The following is a 24,506-nucleotide window of genomic DNA, read 5'->3' on the forward strand; positions in this document are numbered from 1 at the left end:
AGAGATATTACCACAAATCGATGCATACATACCATTGTACACTTTTGCCAAATGCAGTTGGTAAAATGCTTTTTTAAATAAATATTAAAGTTTCATTATTTAAAAAAATCCCACTAAAAAGAAAAGTATTACTGTAAAATTCAAAATGAATGGATAAATTTTGCGCAAAATTAGGTAGTTCAACCTACAAACTAATTCATAGCAAAGAATTAACATTAGGTGTTGCCATAAAAAAAAAAAACAAGATTTAAACTTACCTTCAAGAAGGCATGAAATCTTTGATTTGTTTTATCACATTTTATAATTCTTTCTTTGGTATCTTCAAAAAAGTTCACAAATGGAGGATAAGCTTTCACAAGTTCTTCCGACTGTAGAAAAAGAAAGTTATTATTAAAAACATATTACATTCCTACAAAGATCTGATGACACACTGTTTAATAACATACGTGAAATACATGTTTATCACAAGGGGACTTGAGCTATATATATAAACAGCAAATCTCAATCATAAATTACATGCTTAGATTACGAGTTATTTGTGAACAATGAAGGAGCTTAATTCGCCTGAATACTGCATACACATGCATCTTAAAACTGATGAATAGTACAATGTGAAATCTGTATTTGGGCGAGTATATTTTTTCTTGACATAATTATTTCTTTCAAAACCCACATGTGAGGTCAGATCTATGCATACCTGTTAACTTTTCCATTTCTGGAAACGATTTCAGAACTTCAATTCAGTGGATGGTTTCACAAGTTTTAGCTTCACATTATGTAAGTAAATTATAATAAAGAATTATAAATAAGATAATTCTCCATGCTTGGGCAGGTAAGAATTGTAAAAGCAAGTGGCTGAAGTGGGCCTGATATCACTCACCTTGCTTATATATCATAACAACTGAGCAGTTCACTAAGCAGATTTATCTAACATTAAAAGAACACAACCTATGTAATTTATCTTCCAAACTTGATATCATACTGATTTTGCCTAAATTGTTTTTTATTGTCTCCTGCTCATAATCAAAGTCATCCAAGATCTTTTAAAAGTTAAGTTTATTGATGAAGCTTTAAAATGTGGTCTAGAGTCACATTACTTTCAAATGAATTGAAATTAAAATTAAAAGTTGTTCTCTTGGTGGTTAAATTTGTTACTCTTTCAGGATAAAATTATAGCAGGGTAACAAAATTTTATTAAAAGATAAAAATACAAAATATAAATTTTAAATAATGTGAGTAATGGCAGTGGATACATGAATCATATATTTCATCAATCATATCAAACCTGCTTCCAAATATTTAACAATTTCAAATCTGGTAAAGTTTTATAAATAATTCTCTTCAAATAAGTAATAAGTTTATAGATTTACACATGATGTTTATAAGAATTTATTCTTACTGAACAAAATTACTACTATTCCAAATAAAGCATCTATGGATGTGGAAAGAAATTCTGATGCTAAATTACAATATTATAAGTTGATGCTAGTTCGCAGATGAACACCTATGTATCTAATTAAACTTATTCTCAGTTAATATAGTTCTTCTTTGTGTGCATCACTATTTTGATTTCCTTGGACTGAGCCCACTTTTTTCTTTTCTTCCTTTAAGGCACATCTAAGCTTCAACACTATCAGTTACCACTGTCTCGTAAAACTGCATTATTACAAGGACTGAAAGTATTCAAAGGTTTTACAAACTTAATTTATAGGCAACTATTTAACCTACTTAGAACGTTACTTGCTAAAATTCTGCTTGTTATTTTTCTTCAGTTTTCAATTAAATTTGTCATGTTAATCCCCATGGTATAAAACAGTGCTAATTTTTTATTCTTCTATTGAAATTTAAATATATGTATACTCTATTCCAGAATTCTGTATTGGGTTGGGGGTCTGGTTTGCACTCTTTTGCAAGGGGAAGAACTCTACCTTCAAACATGAGATTTTCAATAGTGAATATCATGGGTTAGTTCATCGTTTTCCTTAGAGTGCAAAAACATTTTAAATCAGTAAATCTGAAATATATAGCATATCAGTTAAAAACTACAGTTAATTTGAGATCTTCCTCATAATAAAAAAACCCTACTGCCTTCAAGATATCATCCTACTAAGTTTTATAACAATCTGATCACAAATAACCACTACATTGCCAACAAGTTCAGATGCAAGATCACCATATCAATATGCAATGATCTCTTGGTCATAATCTCCCTGATCAAACATCTTAATGATGAGTCTACATACCAAATTTGCTCCAAGTCTGATGTTGAATGAAGTCTATACAAATTTACTCAAAGTCTGATGATGATTTAAGTCTACATACCAAATTTACTAAAATTGTGATGAGAAATATAGTCCCTAGAGTGGCAACAAGTGCAGCAAAGCAGGTACAAGATAACCTATTTAAATGCTTCCAACTAACTATCAAAGTCAGAGATCTTGATCATATAAGCCTATATTCCAAATCATATCAAATATATGGCTTCCATAGTGGTACAAACTCAGCCAATCAGAAGTAAGCTTACTTCATTATTATGATTGGATCTCATTATTCAACTCATCCAAGATCTTCATGATTTAAGCATATAATCCAAATTGGATAAAAATCTGACCAGAAATATGGCTTTTAGAATAGCAACAGGCTCAGCCAATCAGATGCAAGATCACCTCATTAATATGCATGTATCTTACTCTTTATCAGATGTGTCTGAGATATTTGGTTATGCATGTATTCCCTGTCTAATCCATGTGCTTTCTCCCAATGGTAAGTGTGTGTTTGTGATTTGGATTGTTTAACATAGCTTTAACAATTTTTCAGTCAAATCGCTACGATGTCTGCAGTATGGCAGTTTATAGTGATGTCTAGCACTGAGGCATCATGCCGCAGACATGTAGCATGATGTCTTACCCAGTCACATTATCCTGACACCAAGCTGACCAGTCCCAACACTAACCTCTTAATGCCAAGCAGGCAGCTATTAGTACCTTTCTTGTAAGTCTTTGGTATGACTCGGCTGGGGATCGAACCCACAACCTCGTGCATCCAAGGCACACGCTCTATTAACTAGGCCACCGGAGTGGTTCCCAATGGTATGTAACCACCAGCTAAGAAATATAACAAGTTGAACAATAGTTGGATATCTTAGTTTAACTGTGCAGGTGAGTAACAAAGGTCCAGAGTCTGCATTGCATATTTCAAAGGTATGCATCTTTTCAGGGTTAGAAATGAAATGAAATTGTAAAAATTAAGGTTTATTTTAGTTTTTTTCTTCAAAATTTGAAAATTTTGTTGAGGTTCTAGACACAAAGCAGTTACAAGATTATCTACATGGTGAGCATAACATTTATTAAAAATTTGACAAAGTATGTTTCCCAGCTTGTTTTTAAATAAAATAAAAAAGATCAGGTGAAAATTAATTAATAATAACAACAACAAAAATACCTGCAAGTGCTAAGTAATTTCCACTAAAATGTCCTGCACACTGCTGGCTTATAATCCATTAAAGAAATTTAAACATTTAGCCAATGTCATGTTTAGGTCTGCAGTTTTATACACAGATAATAAAAAATACACTGTACACTACATACAATATCCTGTAGTAGTTTTATACCCAGTTAATACAAAATACACTATACACTACATACAATAGCCTGTAGAAGTTTTATACCCAGTCAGTACAAAATACACTATACACTACATACAATAGCCTGTAGTTGTTTTATACCCAGTCAGTACAAAATACACTATACACTACATACAATATCCTGTAGTAGTTTTATACCCAGTTAATACAAAATACACTATACACTACATACAATAGCCTGTAGAAGTTTTATACCCAGTCAATACAAAATACACTGTACACTACATACAATAGCCTGTAGTTGTTTTATACCCAGTTAATACAAAATACACTGTACACTATATACAATAGCCTGTAGTTATTTTATACCCAGTTAATACAAAATACACTGTACACTATATACAATAGCCTGTAGTAGTTTTATACCCAGTTAATACAAAATACACTGTACACTATATACAATAGCCTGTAGTTATTTTATACCCAGTTAATACAAAATACACTGTACACTATATACAATAGCCTGTAGTAGTTTTATACCCAGTTAATACAAAATACACTATACACTATATACAATAGCCTGTAGTTATTTTATACCCAGTTAACACAAAATACACTGTACACTATATACAATAGCCTGTAGTAGTTTTATACCCAGTTAATACAAAATACACTGTACACTATATACAATATCCTGCAGTAGTTTTATACCCAGTTAATACAAAATACACTGTACACTATATACAATAGCCTGTAGTTATTTTATACCCAGTTAATACAAAATACACTGTACACTATATACAATAGCCTGTAGTAGTTTTATACCCAGTTAATACAAAATACACTATACACTATATACAATAGCCTGTAGTTATTTTATACCCAGTTAACACAAAATACACTGTACACTATATACAATAGCCTGTAGTAGTTTTATACCCAGTTAATACAAAATACACTGTACACTATATACAATATCCTGCAGTAGTTTTATACATTTTCTTTGTATGGATTTATAAGTTCCTGAAGCTTCTCATCTCACTGCTTTTCAAGAGCCTTGTTTTGCTCCACTTTATCCCTTGCATGCTTTTTATTTGCATCGAGCATAAAGAAATGTCACTGTCCCTTTCCAAAAATTGCCCATACTATGGTTCTAAAAGCCAGCTTGGTTGGAAACGAGTTCTGCTATTGCTATCAGCTATGCATAAGTTACTTTAAATTATGCATTTTTAAGGAGTAATATTACCTTTTTTGCATTTACTGGGGTCTCATTATTATATATTTATCTTTCTGTACCCCCCAACCCCTAAAATATCAATGCTAGGAGCTTATCAAAAGTTGACATCTAAAAATAGCATGTAGTCAAAATTTCCAAGATTTGGAGATCAGCAGGTTTCTCATCAACAACAAGGAATTTGTAAACATGTATAAAACATTTTAATAGTCCATATTTCTTCAAGTGAATGAAAAAGACTGACAATATGTATCCCCCCATGATTTTTCTTTATGGGGTAATTTGGGGGTAAATCATCCACAATTGTAAATTTGAAATCCTCTCACTCTGATTTAGTCTAAAATAAACATAATCCCAGTGAATAATAGAATGTAAATGCATGTTACTGTTCACTGCATCAATTGCACACATTCCTGCACCTGATGACTGAGTAGTGAATTGTGAATTTAAAGTCGAGACAGTACTTGACAACACTCCTCATGAATACACAGAGATTAATCCATGTTTATAAATCTAAAGGTTGGCACTAACAATTGCTAATGGTGCAACCCAAGAGTCTGTACTCCTTAAGTTAGAGATCAAACCTATTAAAATGACATATCTGGTGAATGAAAAGTGACGAAATTGTTATAAGGTGTGCTCATTTTGGATAATTTACATACTTTTGCAGTGTAACATAACTTCCATTTTAGAGTGATGTCACTAACTATATATACTACTTCTGTGATGTTTATTCATCTTCTGATTTGGACTGCATGCCTGACTCACTTAATTCAAAATAATTACAAGGCGCATCATTAATCTTTTCAAAAATACCTTTATTAAACAAAAGTTACAACTGTTGCTCTTTCTAAAACTATTAACAATGATATGCCATTATGGATCTATCAAATGAATGATAAAATAAAATGCCTGGATGTCTTTAACTTGCATAATTTGCAAGCTTTCTCAACTGCTAGACAAGCCTAAAGAAAAACCATGTGGAATAAAGCATTCTGTGCGAGGTCAGCGTACAGTCATTCATCATTTTTTCAAAATTTTAGGTTTTGTTCTTTTGTATTTAGGTTTCCTACATTTTTTAGGTTTTTTTTAAAAGGTTTGAAAGGTCAAAATGAAATTTTAGGTTTCACAAGGTTTTTGAGGTCTGCAAAGAACCATCTTTTGTATTTCATAAACTATCTTTACTTTATCAGGAAAAATTATAATACAAGGTAAACTTGGGATAAATTATTCATAAAGCATAAATAAATCATCAGAGATGCTGTCAGGATTTTTTCTAATTGGGACAGTTCTCCCAATGTCATCCAAATGAGGGGGAGTAGAAAAACAGGATGGAGAGGAGGGAACAGTCATATTTGGAACACACTCCAGCCCAATTGATCTATGTTGTGGTGTTCCACAATGGTCTGTTCTTGGACCTGTTTTCTTCATTCTATACACTCAGCTGCTCTCAAGCATCACTCTATACACTCAGCCACTTTCAAGCATCATAGATCGTCATCCAGTATCTCACCAACTGTACACTGACGACACCCAAATATACAAATCTAGCCACCAAACTGAAGTTGATGCTACTATCCAAGGTGTAGAGAGGTGCATTTCTGATGTGAAATCATGAATGACATGTAACAAGCTGCAGATGAATGATGGTAAAACTGAAGCCATTCTGATCACAACACAAAGACTTTCTCATTCACATCCTTTACCACAAACAATAAATATCAGTAACACCAACATTAAATTCAGTCAGTACGAAACCTAGGTGTTACTCTGGACAGTACTCTCACAGTGCACCAACATCCAACATGTCATGAACATATGCAAAGCTGCATATCTTGAGCCGAGACGCATCAGCTCCATTCGCAAATATTTTAGTTGATGCCAATAAAACATTTGTGTGTTCATTAGTGCTTTCAAGAATGGACTATTGTAACTCAAGACTGGTTCATATCAATATCTACTCCAGAAACTTCAAAACACAGCTGCTTGGATCATCCTTGGAGTACCACGATCAGAGCACATCTCCTCGCTGCTCTGTACCCTACACTGGCTATCCATTCAATCCAGAATCAAACACAAAATTTGTTCTCTGTGCTACGTTTCATACCTACTCGACCTCACCCATGTGTACACAGCAGCAAGATATTTACGCTCCTCTTCTGATAATCATATACTCATTATTCCCACTATGAAAACTAAGTCATATGGACAAAGTTCTTTTGCATACCAGGGCCCAGCAACGTGGAATGAATTACCCACTGAACTTAGACATAAAGACAGTGATCCCATTTAAGAGTGCTCTTAAAACTCACCTATTTCGACTGCAAGAACAAACTTAAAGACCTAATAATGTTTCCTACCTTAAAAATTTTCAGCATGTTTTTTATGTTTTCTAATTTCATGGTGTTTTTTTGTTGTAATCATATCATTATATGTTTTTTTATGTTATAGGTGTTGTCTAATGTTGTAAAGCGCTTAGAGCTTCTAAAGATTATGCGCTATACAAAGCCCTCATTATTATTATTATTTTGTTATTTACCTAACACTTCAATATCCTTTTCTCTTTCTTCCTACTCCACTCTTTTAGAGCTCTGCTGAAATCAAAATCTTTAAAAGATATCACCTCTGGTTGTATAAGCGTTAATCTGTTGATTGTTTCTGAGGTTGATCTGTTCCTTATTTTTTCCACAGCTCACAGGTATTGTCTTTTGGATACTTCTGCTCCAAAAAGTGAGTTTTCACTAACATAAGCTCTGCCAAAGTTTCACTTTCGTGAATCAGTGGTTTGTTGACTACTTTTCCCAATTTTGTTATCTGTTCCATAATGCTATATTAGGGTTTTAAGTCCATCAATGTCATTGTCTGCTTGTTCAGAGGTAGTTTGATCGATTAAATATCTTTACTTCGTAATATCAGTTTTAAATCCTTCTTTATCTTAACCCTAATAGGACTATATAGTGTTGTAGCACAAGATCCTGCATTGTATTTGAAAAGAAATGAAAATCAAAATCTACTTTTTCAAACTGTATTTTAATTCGGCTCAGTATTCTGCCTTTTCAACATTTAAATTTTGAAATACTGCTGCAAAGGGGTTGACTGTATGCTCTAGTCCATTGGATCCAAAACAGCCTCCAGATTATAACAAGTAAATGTTTATAGACAGATGACAACCAATACAAACAGGACCAGGATCATTTGGGCATACAGCCAGGTAAGCTAAAAATGCAGCAATAAGTTAAATTTTATATTCTTCTTATGTATTTGCAACAGCATCAAGTTACATATTGAAAATTAGCATGGAAGTCCAAGTCAAACAGAGGCAATATTTCCATTAAGAATTGCAGCAAAAACTAACAACTTAATTAATCCTTGGAAACATAATTATTAATCCTTTAAAGAAAATGTATCATGGACCTTTTAGTTTCTTTAATTTACAGACCTAAAATGAAATACATTAATGATTAATATATGAACATACTTATGCATGGATATATAAAGAAAGGCACAAATGATCCAACTCTGTGGTAGTGGGAAACAAAGCTTGCAATACCTAGAAAATACATTTATCTACTCAACAGAATGAAGGTTCAATCATAAACTAAGGAAACAGTTTAAATTCTGCCTGACTAGATATGATGGTAAAAATATGATATTGCCTTATCTTGGAATGTTATTAGTTTTTTATTGTCTTTTTTGGAAGAGTAAAATTAATTTTATGCAGTACGTACAAGCTCTTATGGTATTATTTCCTGAGGATAGTGCCCTAGTTTAAGGACATTTGCTCCTCATATTAGTAACTGGAGACATAAATAAAAATAAAATACAACCTGATCCAGGTCTGATACTTTAGTTAACTTTCAATAATTGGAATATCTTCTTTGACTTGAATTAAGCTTGAAGGATATCAGAGTGCAGAGGGAGGAGGGAATAGTGCAATAATAGAAAATTAAGTATCATATAATTTAAAATTAGTTTTATACCGCAAAAAGCTACATTTAATAAGCAGTAATACAAAATCTGCTATTGCTGCATTGCTGAATTTACCAGGCAGTTAGGAAGCTAAATTCCTAAGATAAACTGTCAATTGAACTTATCATTGTTCTCAGTAGGATAATCTGGACCCAAAACATAAATACTTCCACTGGTGCACATTAGAATCAAGGTAAACTAACAAGAAAGTGGAGTCAGAGAGCCAGAAGACAGTTTTCATGACATCATGCATAATGGAATGATTCAAGCATGCAAAAGACGCAAGAACAGCCATTACATCATCGTTTTCTTTCTTCTTTCTGCATGATAGAGTGATCTTAAAATTTTGAACAATCCACCTTAAGATGGTGGCCACTAAAATATCATAAGCAACTTTAAAAGGGAGAAAAAGATGGTAATGATCTTTCTTTATCATCAAGATTGGCTAGACAGAACTGTAAAGCTCTAACTGGGGATTGGAGTCTTCATCATCACCAGCAGATACAACTAAGACTGCGACTCAGTAGGAATGGGAGTAAGGCTGCAATGCTTACACGTGTAAATGGTTTAGTTTTTTTTACTATCTATAAACATTTACGAAATTGGTAAATGTGTAAACAAACATATATGTGGTTATCACTCACATGGGATAAACCACTTTCAAATAAATTATATATTACCACAATTTTTTTTGGCTTAAGAGAATTATTTAGTAGGATTTAAGGCATGTATTGATGATTTATTGACCAAATGATGCATAGCTGGGAAAAGAGCAACATTAATGAGAATTACTTAGAGTGAATATTACACAACATTACATATAAGGTTCACATCACTGATAATGCTAATGACAAAATTTCTTTAAAATACAATAATTATATTTAAACGTGTTTTTAACAAAACCTTTGATAAGTAACACTAAAATGAAAAGAAATACTTTTTAAAGTTTCAAGCCCCTGCATAGTTTCTTGTTCAATGTAGATCTGGCAAAAGTATCCCAAGCACCTGTCTAGGCAATGTATTCTGATTCATTATTAATTTTTTCAACATGTACATATATATAACATGAAAAAGAAAATCACTACAATCCTATGAATGTTGTACTGAAATTGTCTGTCATTTTGAGGTTTAAGGACATTTCTCAGTGCAAAATAGGTTATACATGGTAGTCAATATAACTGGTAGAGAAATAACCCAGGAAAACCATGGTAAGAGCCACCGACCCACTGGAAGCTACTGGGAGTTTTCTCACATAACTATTTTGGCCAAACCCAAGACTCAAACCCATGTGGACTGAGGCAAAATGGCAGTGATTAGTAAAGGCAAGCGCTTTAGACCACTTGGACACCCACAGCCCCCTAATAACTTGGTAGATTTTGATGCATTTGGCAATGTTTGGTAGTATAGTAAAATCCACTGCAATGTTGAGTTGTAACCATGGCCACTATTGGCAATAATGTTTAATACCATGTTCCCTTTACCAACTACCAAATAATAAACTTTATCAAAATTCATCTTGATAATCTAAGATACTAAAACAGAAACTCGTGACAATAAGCTGTAAAATTTAAATTTTTCAAGATCACATGTCACAGATATATTGGCTGCTTGTGACACTAGACCGATTTTTATACCTTCTTTGTAAGAAAAAATACTGATATGGAGCTGTATCTGGACTAAACAGTCTAGATGAATCTAATCAACTAAGTGTTTGGATTATTACTGAAATATGTTTATGGCAAGCACCTAAATGATCCACGATGAAACCTCCAATAGATCAAATTATTTACCTCGTTAACAGATCAGTTACAGCTCAATTAGGAAATTGTTTCTATCAACAAGTGGTGGTGGAAAATACCTGTGTTTATCCTTACTTTCATTAATATTTGCAAAATCGAAGGTCTTTTCATGGGCAGGAAAATATCTATCATTTCTCCTAACTTTTTCCCGATTTCCCTGTAGCATGGGAATACTGCTAATGAAATAATAAAATATGAGGGTCCAACCCTAGAGTGGAACCCATACAAGAACTGAAGACTTTCCGAGAGAGCAACTCTAAAGCCCTTAATGTTGAATACTAAGCAATTTTTTTATTTAAAGAGAAAAATAAGAAAATCTTCACCTTCAGTTAAAGGGAGAAAGACATTTCCTTCAGCACCAATTATAAAAAATTCTCAAATTAACAGCGTAAAACTGGTCTGGGTGGATGGATCATTTGATATTTTCGATCTGAAATAAGACACAACCGATATGCTGTCGGTATTGCCTAAACCATAGTGATGCCTTATGCAGTTGACACATCCATTGAGGTCCCGTTAGAACAGACCCTACTAGAATGTTCATATGAAGGGAAGCTTCTTCATGAGATCGCTGACCCTTCAGAACTACTTGCTTGGGCTTGAGGTAAGCTCCCAAGCCTGAATTTGAGGAGGTGGTGTAAAGGAAGGAGTGAGGTTCTGTGAGGAGGTAGTGTAAAGGATGGAGTGAGGTTCTGGATTACGAAATGAAATTCTGGTCAGTAATTTGTCATAATTTTTCCACCAATAAAGATGGTGATGAAACTTGGTTCCTAAGGGTATCTGTTCAGACATAGGGTAAACTTGGATCCAAATTGTATCTGTTCAGACACAGGGTACTTTGAAGGTCTGCAGTTACTAGAAACAAGAATCGGAAGGGCCACTTACAAAGCCAACTAAGTCCAATGATGTGTTCAGAGTCACCAAGAAAGAGAAGTAGAAAATAGCAGAGAACAATGTCTTTTCATCTATTATTAATAAGAATAACAATGTGAAATTCTGTCTAGAAAAACATGGACTGTTCCTAGACAGGTGAGAACATTCATCCACAAGTAAATGAAGTTCTCAGGAATGATAAGATTTTATTTCTCCTGATTGAGAATTAGATCTAGCTGAGTCACTGTCTCACAGCATAAAGAATGGCATGTCTGATTCTGTTGGGGAGCATCCATATATGACATCACAATTTTGGCAGATTTTTTACCTGCCCCCCCCCCCTCCCCATCACAAAAAGAACAATTCAATTCTGCAATTTGAATTATTTAATACTATTTTTTTTTAAAATTTCAATCCAGATTTAGTCCTCTGGAAACTTAAACCAATTAGAAAAATTATGGATAGGAAAAAGACATAAAGATCAAGGAATAAAGATGAACACATCCCAACAAGTTATTTCTCAATGTTCTCTACTTCTAATGGTGATGATATGATGCACATAATTTACAATGTCTCTAACAGATAGTTTTGGTGTTGCTTTTGTAACATCACATTTTTGAACCACCTCCAACCCTATCGTCACACAAGTTTGCCCCCCCCCCCCCCACCATATGATGTCATAAAGATGGTCCCTTGTGCATCAACCAGTTACGGATGTAGTGAAGAATGGTAAAGAACTTAAAGAAAACACTTACATCCATCACCCTAGTGATAGCTCTGATAGCTGAAGCTACAATGAAATGAAGAAATAAAATTGAACAATCTCCTTTCCCTGATAAAACACAGCAATTTCATGTGGGGTGGGAAAACTGGAATGTTAAGATAAGCATCTTAGTGATTTATGGTGATCTTTTATTACTGATAGGTAAGTTTATGGCACTTGTCCCTACAATCAACAAAACTTGGCGACTTGTGGCTGGCTAGAGTAATCAAAGCCACAATCATCCATATTTACATGTTTAACATTCTTGCTAATCTTGTTTGAAAATTAGATTCCCACTGCTCAGTACTTGATGGAATTTTTGTGTATCAGCCTTAATGGCCCAATGAACACAGCATCAGTTCATTTTATAACTTAAGATTGTTGCCATCTCAAATGAGGTTAATGACTAAGTAATAATGACTACATAAGTGACCCAGCCAGAAATCTTACTGAATATGCAAGCAAACGAATGTGGGAGTAAATTTCCATGATTTTATTTCTAACTTTTTTAACAAATCTTTTTTTTTTGTTGTGTTAAATTGATAATTTTCAATAAGATGCATTTGTCTTAAAACAAAAGAATTTTTCAAAAGCAGTGGTTTTAAGCACTTTTCCAGTACTTTCAGGGGCTGGCCTAGAATTCAAGCTCATTTCAAGGTAACCACCAAAATTCATACAGTTCTTAAGATTGTGCTATTCCTTTATAAAACATAATAATAAACAGGTACAGTAAAAGAGTAGGAAATACTTGCCCAGACACAAGTTACTACTAAAGCTCTAAGAAAAATGTTTCCAGTCGGCAGACTGTAATTGTTTTTAGTGCTGAACCTGGCACTTCCCCCGAACTCCAGGTTTAAAAAAACACATAAAAAAATAATTAAAATAATTCTGAAATTGATTTGTGCATCAAAATGAGCTGGTTTTGCCCAATACTTGAAGCATTTAGTATATTATATCTACTAATCATTATAACATATATAATGCTTTAAAAAAATTCAACCTGCCTACCCTAATTTTGAAGTAATGCAATAGGAAACAAAATTTAGTTTGTATGCCTAATGGGATGAAACAGATGAAGCATCATTTCACCAGCCAAGTACTAAAAACTGTCAAAATCAACAATACTGGACAAAGAGACATAAAAAATAAAGCAAGGTCTGAAAAGAAATAAACAAAATACAAGGAAAAAAACTGACTGACAGCTGAAATATGCCAAAATCAATTAAGTGTTAAGTATACATGAAACACATGTATAAACGAATGAAGTCAAGGGAAATGATGGAAGATATTCTGATTGTTTGATGTTGACTAAGATATCAGACTGGGACCCTGTTTTTTGTGGGTTTTTTCATTCTAGACCTTTAATTAGTAATTGGAGGAGGGAATAATCTCCTTTGACTGGGGACTAGCACCAAGGAAAGATATAGCAATGCAATAATGGCAGGTAATATACTATTAACTACACTTTTCCCCCAATACCCTGAATGACTAGAAAGAAAGTCTTACATTTCTAGTAATGACATCTCCCACAGGATGGTCATCTTTCCAATGATCCACCATGTCTACGAGCTCATCTCTTATCTTGCAGTGGACGTCATATATTGGAGGAATCTTCCCAAATATCAGCTTCACATCCTGGGCAACAAGAATTGGGCCATTGTACTGGTCCTGCTTTTCTATTTGAGCCTTAAATGTCTAGAAAAAGTACAAAAGCATTTTAAAGTCTTCTATTAAACAATAAAGGAAACTGAGCTTAGAATCAGTAAAAACTATATTAGCAGGAACACACATTTTTGTATGAGACAAACACAACTAACCAATCCCTATAGAGTTCAAATCTGCTCAATACAAATCTCATCTGATTGTGTTTTGTGTCCAAGATTTTATCCATGCTTTTTGATCATTTAATGGCAAGATCATGAAATCATATATTGTACTATCTGACAAGCCTAATTCTTTGAAGCTATCCCCTAAAACCTTGTGTTTTGCTCTTAGCCAGTTCCTTGATAGTTGCTGTGACAAACAGTGCCAGTCAAATTTTCATCAATCAGTTCGTAACTTATACTCTAATAACTCAGCAACCATAGTTCCTTTGTCTTTCATCATAATATAACACATTAACATTGTTGAAACTGCCACAAATAAAAAAGTGATGCGCATATTTTGCCATTCGCAAGCAAAGCCAACATGCAAACACATGAACCAAAAAAATAAATAAGCTTCCTGAAAATGCCATTACTAAATAGATGATTATGAAAGTATAATCATACACAAAGATATGTAGGATAAGGGCACCAGGAGCATTAAAATAACTTACATTCAGAATAGTGAACAAGATATTGACATAGTTTTTCTCAGTTTGCAAAAACTCCTTTACAACTTGGAGGCGTGGAGAAACCTTTATCTCTGAAGGATCTGTAAAAGAAAGTCATGATACCCATTAATAAAATCATGATACCCATTAATAGTCATGACACCCATTAATAAAGTCATGATACCCATTAATAGTCATGACACCCATTAATAAAGTCATGATACCCATTAATAAAATCATGATACCCATTAATAGTCATGATACCCATTAATAAAGTCATGATACCCATTAATAGTCATGACACCCATTAATAAAGTCATGATACACATTAATAAAGTCATGATAATTGATACCATTAATAAAGTCATGATACCCATTAATATAGTGATGATACCCACTAATAAAGTCATGATACCCATTAATAAAAGTATCAACAATTGTTTAGAAAGATGTATGAACAATTTAAAGGTTATGTAATGACTAAGGCAGATTTTGATGAGGAAGAGTACTGATTATATTCTTAAATAAATTCTTGGATCTGAGAATTAGTCCTCAGGACTTTCATTCATCCTGCCAACATTCCCAACTTTAATAAAATATGACCTGAGAATTATAACAAAGAATTAATGCCATGATTGTTAGGACTATACCAATAAAATGATTTATTCTATAACAGATTTCTAAACACAATTGATTTCAATTACTGTATTAAAATAATAATCTAAACCAAACTAGAATACAAGAGAAACAGTTCAACATTTTTCATCTTTTTGGCAAACATTCTATAGTTTCTATTTTTCTGGCAAACATTATATAATTTCTGTATTATATTCAAGGGTGTTGAAATTTTATGTACAAAAAATATGCTTGTCCATACTTTCAACATTCTAGAAGAATTAAATACTGCCACTATATATAAAGAATATGATACAGTACAAGGTGATAATGGAAGCTCCTCATTGGATTTCAGCTGAAAGATCATAACTAGCAAACCTAGCAATCATCAATGATGCTATCAAAAATCTTATCAGGTTGAGGTCTATCTCCAAAGGAATCATCGGTGATGCTGATGGTGGGGATGCTGTTGCAGGGAGACATGAGAGAAAACTTTACCATAGATGCCAATTATTCTTCCACATGCTGAAACATTGGCTAAATTCTGCATCACCACATTCTGTGCTTTTCTAGGTAGATGTCAGACCATATGAACTTCTTCCCATGTCATTCTGAGTAGATAATCTTTTCATATGCCCCATTACCCCTAAGTAATCACTTATCTTGTTTCAACATGACTGTAAATGACTATTCAGTCTAGAAATTTCCATCATCATTGATCAAAGGATCAACTTGCTATGTCCATCAAGGATACAAATCAATAAAAACTTCTCATTATGTCTGTATCAGCATTAATCACACTATAATCGTGCAAGTGCTTGCATCCAAACAATATAGCTTCTTAAATACAGTTCAACTTAGATGATTGACAAATGGACATCATCACAACAACTGACCAAGTATTAAGTTAAAAAAAAAAAAGAAGACATCTACAATTCACATACTTTGTGTAAGACTCTAAGGGAATTGATGGCAAATTGCATTACTTATCACATATTAGGTTTTACAAGTTGCATAATTCTCTATCCTTTTTTTCAAGAATACCATAGTACCCTGTCTGGCAGCAAACAACTGAAAACAACGTTAGTTTAAAAGGCAGTTTTCTATGAAAGTTAATGTAGTTTCTAAACAAACCAGTTGCGATATTGGGCAGCTAATCCTGACAATGAGTGGATTATTTAATTTATATGCTGGTACCCAAAACTTGATGCCTTGAAGGTCGAAACATTACATTCAGATGAAATTGAGGAAAGTTCCACTGCATTTTTATTTTAAAGTCTCATGCAAAATTAAAAGGTGTGACTTGAAATAGCGGGTTATTTTAATAGTAGATACAATTTAGCAATTTAGCAGAATCACACCGACCATTGCATGAAAAAATTATTTTTGCAGATAACAGAATCTGAGAGGATGTTTTCTGTTTGTGAGAATACTATACTGCTAGCATTTCTTTAATACTAAAAACTCCTTCAATATAGTAAATCCACACTTTCAGTATTAGAATGTTATTCAAAGTTGCAAAATAATTCTGTCCAGAAGTAATAATATTTTATTTAAACAAGATTCAGAATGAGTCTTTAACATAATGCTTGCAGATATCTTTGTCATCATTAGAATTAACTCTGATTATATAGTTGAAAAAACATTCATATGTGGATTGTGTTGCAAGCGTATTTTACCTTTAATGTCAGACTTGTCTGGAGTATTGGAAGCATCTAAGAAGGAATTTGGACTCAGAGTGTGTCCCAGCTCACTGGAACAACGCTTGGAATAATTTGGAGAGTCCAGCTCACCATCTGATGCCAGTTGTGCTAAATTATCTTTGAATCGTTTCCGCTTGCGTGTCCGTGTGCCTGACATGCCACTACTGGGTGAGAAAATCTTCGTCTGTGGCTCTCCTGCCTGAAGACAGATGTCAGATTTTTATCATTACTGGTGACTTCATTTGTACCAATAATTCAGCAAAGACATATCAATCTTTTTTAAACATAGTCAATTCATGGCCTTCATTATGATAGTAGGCCAGTAAAGAAAAGGCATGGATAGGTAGAAAGATCTGTTACTAAATACATTAAATATAGGTAATTGGGTACTAAAGAGTTTCCATTTACTCTTGGCTAACAAATCAAAGCAAAACTTTCAATTTTTTTCTCCCTCCATATTCTTTCCAAATTAAGTGTCACCAGGCTGTTTATAATCTAGCAACAACAACAATAAAAAACTGAGTACATAAATGATAATTTTTTTGTACAAAGCAAAAACAAATATGGGAAAAGAGACAGAAAACCTCATTAAATGCCTTACCAACTGTGTAAACATCCTTCTATTATAACACTTGACCTTACTTCAAGGTAAACCAAGGGAGCCCAAATGGAGGGAAGGAACCATCAACAAAAATTTCTCTGAGAATTCATTAGAATCCAATATGATGTAACTGACACTGTCTGGCAAAAAAACCTGTATATTTCCAATTTCACTGGTTTTAATCTTAGGGTAGGCAGGTAGAGTTTTTTTTTTAAAACATTATAAATACAATGATTGGTATATAAAATGTACTAAGCACTTCAACTACTGGGCAAGACCAGCTCATTTAGATGCAAAAATCAATTTTGGGAATTTTTTTAAATTAAGCTTTTGTTGTTGACCAAAGTGGGAAAAAGTGCTAGGATTGGCAATGAGAAATAGGGAAAGTTGACCAACCGGAAATACATTGTTTTTATTCATCATGAGCCTAATCCCAATGCAAGTCACAATAATCATTCCCCATATATTTCTCTTTAAACGGAGATTTTGAAATTGGGATGTTGTCATGCCTGTGGAGTGTGATGGGACTAACCCAACTAGTTTTCCTCTTTGTTGAATGAGTCTGCTGTTCCTTTTTTGATTGTCTTGGATGGTAGTTTGGTTAGATTAGATTCTGTGTTTATAGACCTGCCAATCCTAACTAGACCTTCACAGTAAGGCAATCAATTTAATTCCATAAGATGGACCAGCTTCCAATAAGGCGTCACAAAATATCATATAGTGCCATTGTCATGCGGGTAAAACATTCATTAAATTAAAAGGTCCAGAAATGTGAATCAAGACTAATGCAGCAACAGTAACCATCATGCTCAACCCAAAAGCTGAACCTTAATTACCTCCAGTACAGTTTTATAGACTGCAGTTCCAAAGCCTACAGAGCTCAATGCTTGATATCTTTCTACTTGATGCAATCCTTAAAAGAAAATTTAATATGGCAGTGGCAATGGCAATCAACTTTCTGCCATGTGATGTCCACTAAATGTAACTGTTGCCATTCCTCTTTTTCCATAAGACCTTATTTTAAGCATCATTTCCATAAGACGGGGCAAAATTGTAAGGGTTGGTAGGTCTGTGTTTAATGCCATTTTTCAGCACATGACAGGCTCTACAGGGCAGTAAGAATATTTCTTGAAGGATGCAAAGATGTCTGATACTGACTTGCCATAAGGTCTCTGCTACTGATTGGTGAAGAGACAACTATCCGAGGCCCATCCAAACTGGGCTGGATAGGCTGTCTCAAGGATATTTTTCTTGCTGGGAAAGTGACTGACTCTAAAGAGGAATCTCCTCCAAAAATGTCCAACTGAGGTTTCATACTTCCAAGCAAATAGAAGGGGCATGATTATCCCCTTGACGTCTAAGGTATGCCCCAACTGATGTGTTGCCCATGTCAACCATGATGCAATGATGACCTACGTAGCTGACACACCCTTGCAGTGCTATAAAAACAGTCCTGGAATTGGAAGCTGATATCCCTCTCTTACTGTGGAAAGGACCCACAAATCATCCATGAGTTCTGACCAAAAGTGACTTCCCTTCCCTACATTGGAAAGTGCCTTAGACTCCTTCTGGTAACAAAGAGGGTCTTCCACTAACAAAGAGGAAACAGGTCCCATCTTCCTTTCCAAACTGGCACATTGGCTTATGGCTAAGTCCCACACCTTGTCAGATCAAATGGTACAAACAGGACATTCAGGCACAAAAAATTCATTCCAAGCATGTAGGGTGAGTTGTAGGACGAGTGTCCCAAGAGGCCACATTATGACTAATTATATACATATTTAGACACACTGAAAGACTGAAAGAAAATATTTCAAAATAAACAACTGACAAGAACAAGAACTGGGTAAGCAATATTTACCATAGCAGAGGTGCATAAAATTCTAAAATCAACGCATTGCTAGCGAGATACCAAAACCCCACAGATTACCAAAATGGGTATACATAAACAAAAATTACCCAAAGACTGGAAGAAAATATCAAATATGACACAAAAATGTATGCAACTGACAGTATACTGACTATGTAAATAATGAAAAACACTGAATGCCCAGATACATGTCAGAATTATACCAACTCCAAGGAAAAGGAAAATATTCCAAATGACAATCATCCAAGAAATCAGACAGATTAAGCTTAACCTTTGGTTAATATGTGCCATCATGAATGCAACTTAATGTGCCAAAATTCTTTCTGTCATAAGGGGGCCTCAGATAGCTGAGTGGTCTAAGGCACTTGCCTTAACATCGGGTTGATGATTCTTAACAGGTAATACTGGCCACCACATATAATGTGCTGAAATATGGTATTCAACCCATAACAACCTAACAGCCAATTCTTATATTAAATTTACCATGATTCAAAGCTTTGACCATAATAACCCTACATTTACTGGGTTTTGTATAATCCTAAGTGCAACCAAACCACCAAGTTCCATCAAACAGCTTACTCAATAAAAACAGTAACTGTGCTAAAACCAGCATTAACTGAGTCTCAATGACCTTGACCCATTGACCTTTAGACCCCCAAACTAATATCAAATATATGATGCATAATTAAAGTTACTGGGCAGACACCATTTTTTTTCTTCTAGTCAGCAACTCGAGACTATCTTATCTCAAAATTGAGAGGATTCTTCCTTACCCAATATACAAGCTATTCACAACTTTTGTCTGTGATATACAACTAACCTATTTGGTGCAGAAACAATATTTTTCTTTCAAACTAATTTTCACCTTTAGCAACAACATTGATAGGTTTCTATTTTACCCCAAATTGCAAGCTATCTGCAATGTTTTGTAAACTACAGATGGAGTAGAACTTCAGTTATTTTGTGGAAACAAATTAGGGAACATACTGACAGACGGAAAGAGGTGATAATATGATATACTCTGCATGATGGTGGTCATTAGAAATTTATCAAATTGCAAATATGCTCATAACACAATGCCACCATCAGTATTGTGCAATCAGATATGTCTGGTTTCAAATGCGCTGGTACAAATTTTGGAAAGAAATATTTAAATCAAACTTTACTTAAGTTTTTTCGATATCAAGCCTCTTGCAGGATATAGTTACAATCGTTACTATTTTTCAAACTTTAGCAAGAAGCAAATTTATGATGGATGGGTTGCAGAGATGTGTTAACACTATATGCTCCTTCCATGAAATATGGTGGGGGGGGATAATAAATGGTGTAATGTTCAGAAAAATATGAGAGTCCTACCTTTTTAAAGGGGTATATATCTTCTGCAGCACAGGCTGCCATCTGAACACTGGCCCAAAACCACTGAGAAGATAAAAAGGAAAGGATACGTAAACATCAAATAAAAAAACACCATTGTACATCATTGTTGATAACTGGCTATATCTTTTCATCTATAAGATAGCCCCATTTGTCATAAATATGCATGAACCTACTTAACCAGTTACTGTAAGCATATACAAAAATGTCATCAACAAGATAAAAAAGTAAACTTTTAACAAGCTTACTCAGTGTTGCATATCGAGTGACGGCTCACAGGTTTTCCAAAATTTTTGTCCCATGTCTCATAAATCTCACTCTTAAGGGCACACTTTTTTCTCAAAAGAAAGCCAAAATTACGTTTTGTGGATGTTTCTAGCAATGTCCAATGTCACTAAAGTGGTAAAACTGTAAGATGACAGTGAATATCTTTTTTAAACAATGTATCTGGCAATGAAAACCATGATGATTGGCCGAGTTGCAATATAAAGTTATGTAATGTATTTTTGAGAGAAAAGTCCCATGACAAGAAGATTTAATTTATCTGAGATTGACAAAAATGACTAACTTTATGCAAATGTACAATTTGTTATATAATTAATGATTTATACATTTGGAAAGAAGACAATTCAGAAATCATAGGGAATTATTATAATAAATGCTGGTATATAATGAGTCTACACTATAGTTAAATCATAGAGCAAGATCCTGAATGGAAGATTGCATGGTGCAGTGCATTTTAGGTTAACCAGATGTTTTCATAAGTAACTTGAGCACATGATAAAACTGTGATTGCAATATTGTACATGTTCAAAGGAAATATGATACATGGTTTCCAAGCCTTTATGAAGATAAATTTACAGGTCATTTTCAGGGTTTTTCCTGGAAGAAATTACGTTTTCAAGGTTCACATATGCCCATTACTGAATGGAATTATAGAACATTTTTGATTTTAAAAAAATTCATTTTTAAATCTCAAGATGTTTCTATTTCAAGACTCTCCAAAACATCTGTCAAAAAAAATGATCATGTACAAAACCACAAAATGTATCTCACGAAACAAGTTCGATTATATTCCTAGAAATTGGCATGAACTGTCATTACAATGTACAGAATACAAATTCTAACTTTGCTGAACTGCATTATGTTGCTACTTGAAAACAACATAATGAACATAAATTGGTTTTATTTCCTTTCAAACTTTAAATTCTAAATAATTATATAACAATGTATATGCATGTTATACGAAGTAATATTTCCTATCACAGCATGAAAAGACAATCAACGCTAAATATTAGAATCTTATCTTGTAAGGAAACAAGTTTAACCCTGAATTTATCTTTGCCAATAAAATCACAAACAAGATTTTTCAAACAACTTAAACTCCTTAAGACAATTTGGTCAAAAATCCATCATTTCAAAAACATTCACAAAAGGGTTGATTTACATTTTGACAGAAGACCTTCAAATTTATAATAGCTGTATTAAAAAGCATTGAATTTTCTGTAAAATCAACTTGTCTTCATGTAATTCGATAAACCAGTCCCCAAACTTGTACTGATACTGAGGCCTGTATCGTCTTTTTATTTAATACAAGGGACGACAATTTCCCCATTTCTTCAGTGTTCCTTTTAAGATCTGAAATCAATGCTTCTAGCCACATGTCATTGTGTAATAGTTTCTCACCAAATTTCAGGTCAGATTCAACATTTTGGACAACAAATTTGGCTTAAAACGAATAGCAGTCCTTTTCTAATACGTATTTCCTCCACATATTCCCACCCATGGACATTTAGGTTGGGATGTCGGGTCAGAGAAACGGCATATTTAAAATTTGCAATTTGCCACCACCATGCGATAGTGGCATAGGGTAGTCACTTACTAGTGGGCCTAGCAAATTTAAACAATGTTATATCAACTCATACCTGCATGAAATCAATAGGAAAATGATTTATGTTCTCAGAAATGGCAAGTATTATAATTTTTATGTCTTTAATCCGCTGACAGTCGAGACAAAACTACAGCATATATGAAACCTGGTCTGGTACTTGCAATCTGCATTACTAGTCACTTGACAGCACAAATCTCAATAGTCACATCATATCAACAGCACAATCCCTTTTAATATTGTTGTACAATATTAAATTATATTAAATGAAAGTCAGATACCTTTTGTAAAAACCAGAAAGAACATATAATTCTCAACTTATTTATTGGAGAAGAACGACAAGAAACCTATTGCTGTTGCTGCAATCTGGCCAGTCAAATTAATCAAGCACAGAGCACAAATTAATGTGGTAGTCACAGGATACAACAAAACCCTGGCAGTTGTTCTAGAAATAAATATATATAATTTTGGGTTCTTTCAATTTTGTATTTTTATTGCAACCAGCATATGACTTTCATTTAATATTTTTTTCTACAACATTTGAAAAGGGATATTATTGATATCACATGACTATGGTATCTATGAGGTCATGAACATGTGGGTTGTGAAGTTTGTGTACTCATACAACTACCAATGCAAATCGCAAGTACCAGGTCAAATTTCATCAACGTCCTAGTTTTCTTTTGTCTTTAAGTAGATTAAAGACATAACAATTTTTATACTTGAAATTTATGAGAAAATAAATAATTTTCATATCGATTAATGTGTGTTTGACTAGATTTAACGCTTTTTAAGTTTGCTTGGCTATCTGGTAAGCGGATATGCTTTACCGCCACCTTGTTGGCCTCTTGTGATGCTAGACTGGTTTTCATATCTTCCATGTAAGAAACGATAGATATTGAGCTGTTTGTGGGTAAAAAAGTCTACTAGATGAATCTAATCCACTGAGCATTTGGACTGACTCAACAAATGTGTTTATGGCAAGCATCCAAATGATATATACTGCAACCTCCAAATATTCTGGTCAGAACTTAATTTAACTCACGATCAGTTCAGTTACAACTCAATTACGTAATTGTTTCAGGCATCAAGTGGTGGCGGAAAATTCCCAAGTTTTCCCCAACTTACAAAAATATTTGCAAAATTCAAGGACTTTTCACGGTCAGGAATTTGTTAAATCATTTTTCCTGACTTTTTCACGATTTTCCAGTATCATGGGAACCCTGATGATAGAACAATGCAGACCACAAAGTTAAAGTGGCAAAACTGTTCAAGCAAAGCAAGATTTCTAATTTTAATAGCACCATCAGTGCATTGTGTACATTTATTTTCGTGTGTCCTTCTAAAATGGTGCATGGCTCTCAAATGTGGAGGGAGAGGTGCAATGTCCTCTGCCCATGGGACATTTTCATTGGACCCTCACGTCACCTAGTCATGAGAATTAAGGGCAAATAGGGGTTTAAAACTGGGACTGAGTTAAATTTTGAGTTTTCCCCTGTTTAAACTGCTTAGAACGGAGGCCATGCACCTTCCAAAATGGGGTCATTTCATCACCACTTTAGCCGGCAGCAGCAGCATGTCCAGAGACTGATGTTGCTTATCCCTTAAACCCTGAGATGCAACTGTAGGGATTAGTCATCCGAATAGTGTGTCTGCATCTAGTAAAAGACTTTTGCTCTAAGCCAGCAAAACCCTTTGGGTACAGATCAGAGTGAGAACTGAGGGATGGAGAGACCATTTCTCCTGTACTAGACAATTCTTCCACGACAAAGGGACGATCAGTGCATTGAGGAGTCCCGGGATATGGTGAACCGGAAATTCTTGTTGATGACAACATCACTTCAACAAGTCACACACCATGATGCAAAGATCTGGCGACTGGGATCCTTGTTATTCAAGATAATCACCACAGTAGGATTG

General features: G+C 34.0%; 1 protein-coding gene across 1 annotated transcript in view; it reads right to left on the reverse strand.

The window, feature by feature from the left end:
- Positions 1 to 24,506, reverse strand: part of LOC149798915 (protein ECT2-like) — a 191,614-nt gene that overhangs the window by 106,983 nt on the left and 60,125 nt on the right. Inside the window, exons 9-13 of the mRNA XM_089957002.1 lie at positions 20,681 to 20,743; positions 16,830 to 17,052; positions 14,539 to 14,636; positions 13,728 to 13,916; positions 258 to 368 (exon numbers count right to left, since the gene is read on the reverse strand). Coding sequence (XP_089813128.1) covers positions 258 to 368; positions 13,728 to 13,916; positions 14,539 to 14,636; positions 16,830 to 17,052; positions 20,681 to 20,743 — 684 coding nt within the window. The remainder of the gene's footprint in view (positions 1 to 257; positions 369 to 13,727; positions 13,917 to 14,538; positions 14,637 to 16,829; positions 17,053 to 20,680; positions 20,744 to 24,506) is intronic.

The sequence above is a fragment of the Sinohyriopsis cumingii genome, chromosome 5, assembly GCF_028554795.1.
Source record: "Sinohyriopsis cumingii isolate HCF-2022 chromosome 5, ASM2855479v2, whole genome shotgun sequence".
In the NCBI taxonomy this organism is placed as follows: Eukaryota; Metazoa; Mollusca; class Bivalvia; order Unionida; family Unionidae; genus Sinohyriopsis; species Sinohyriopsis cumingii.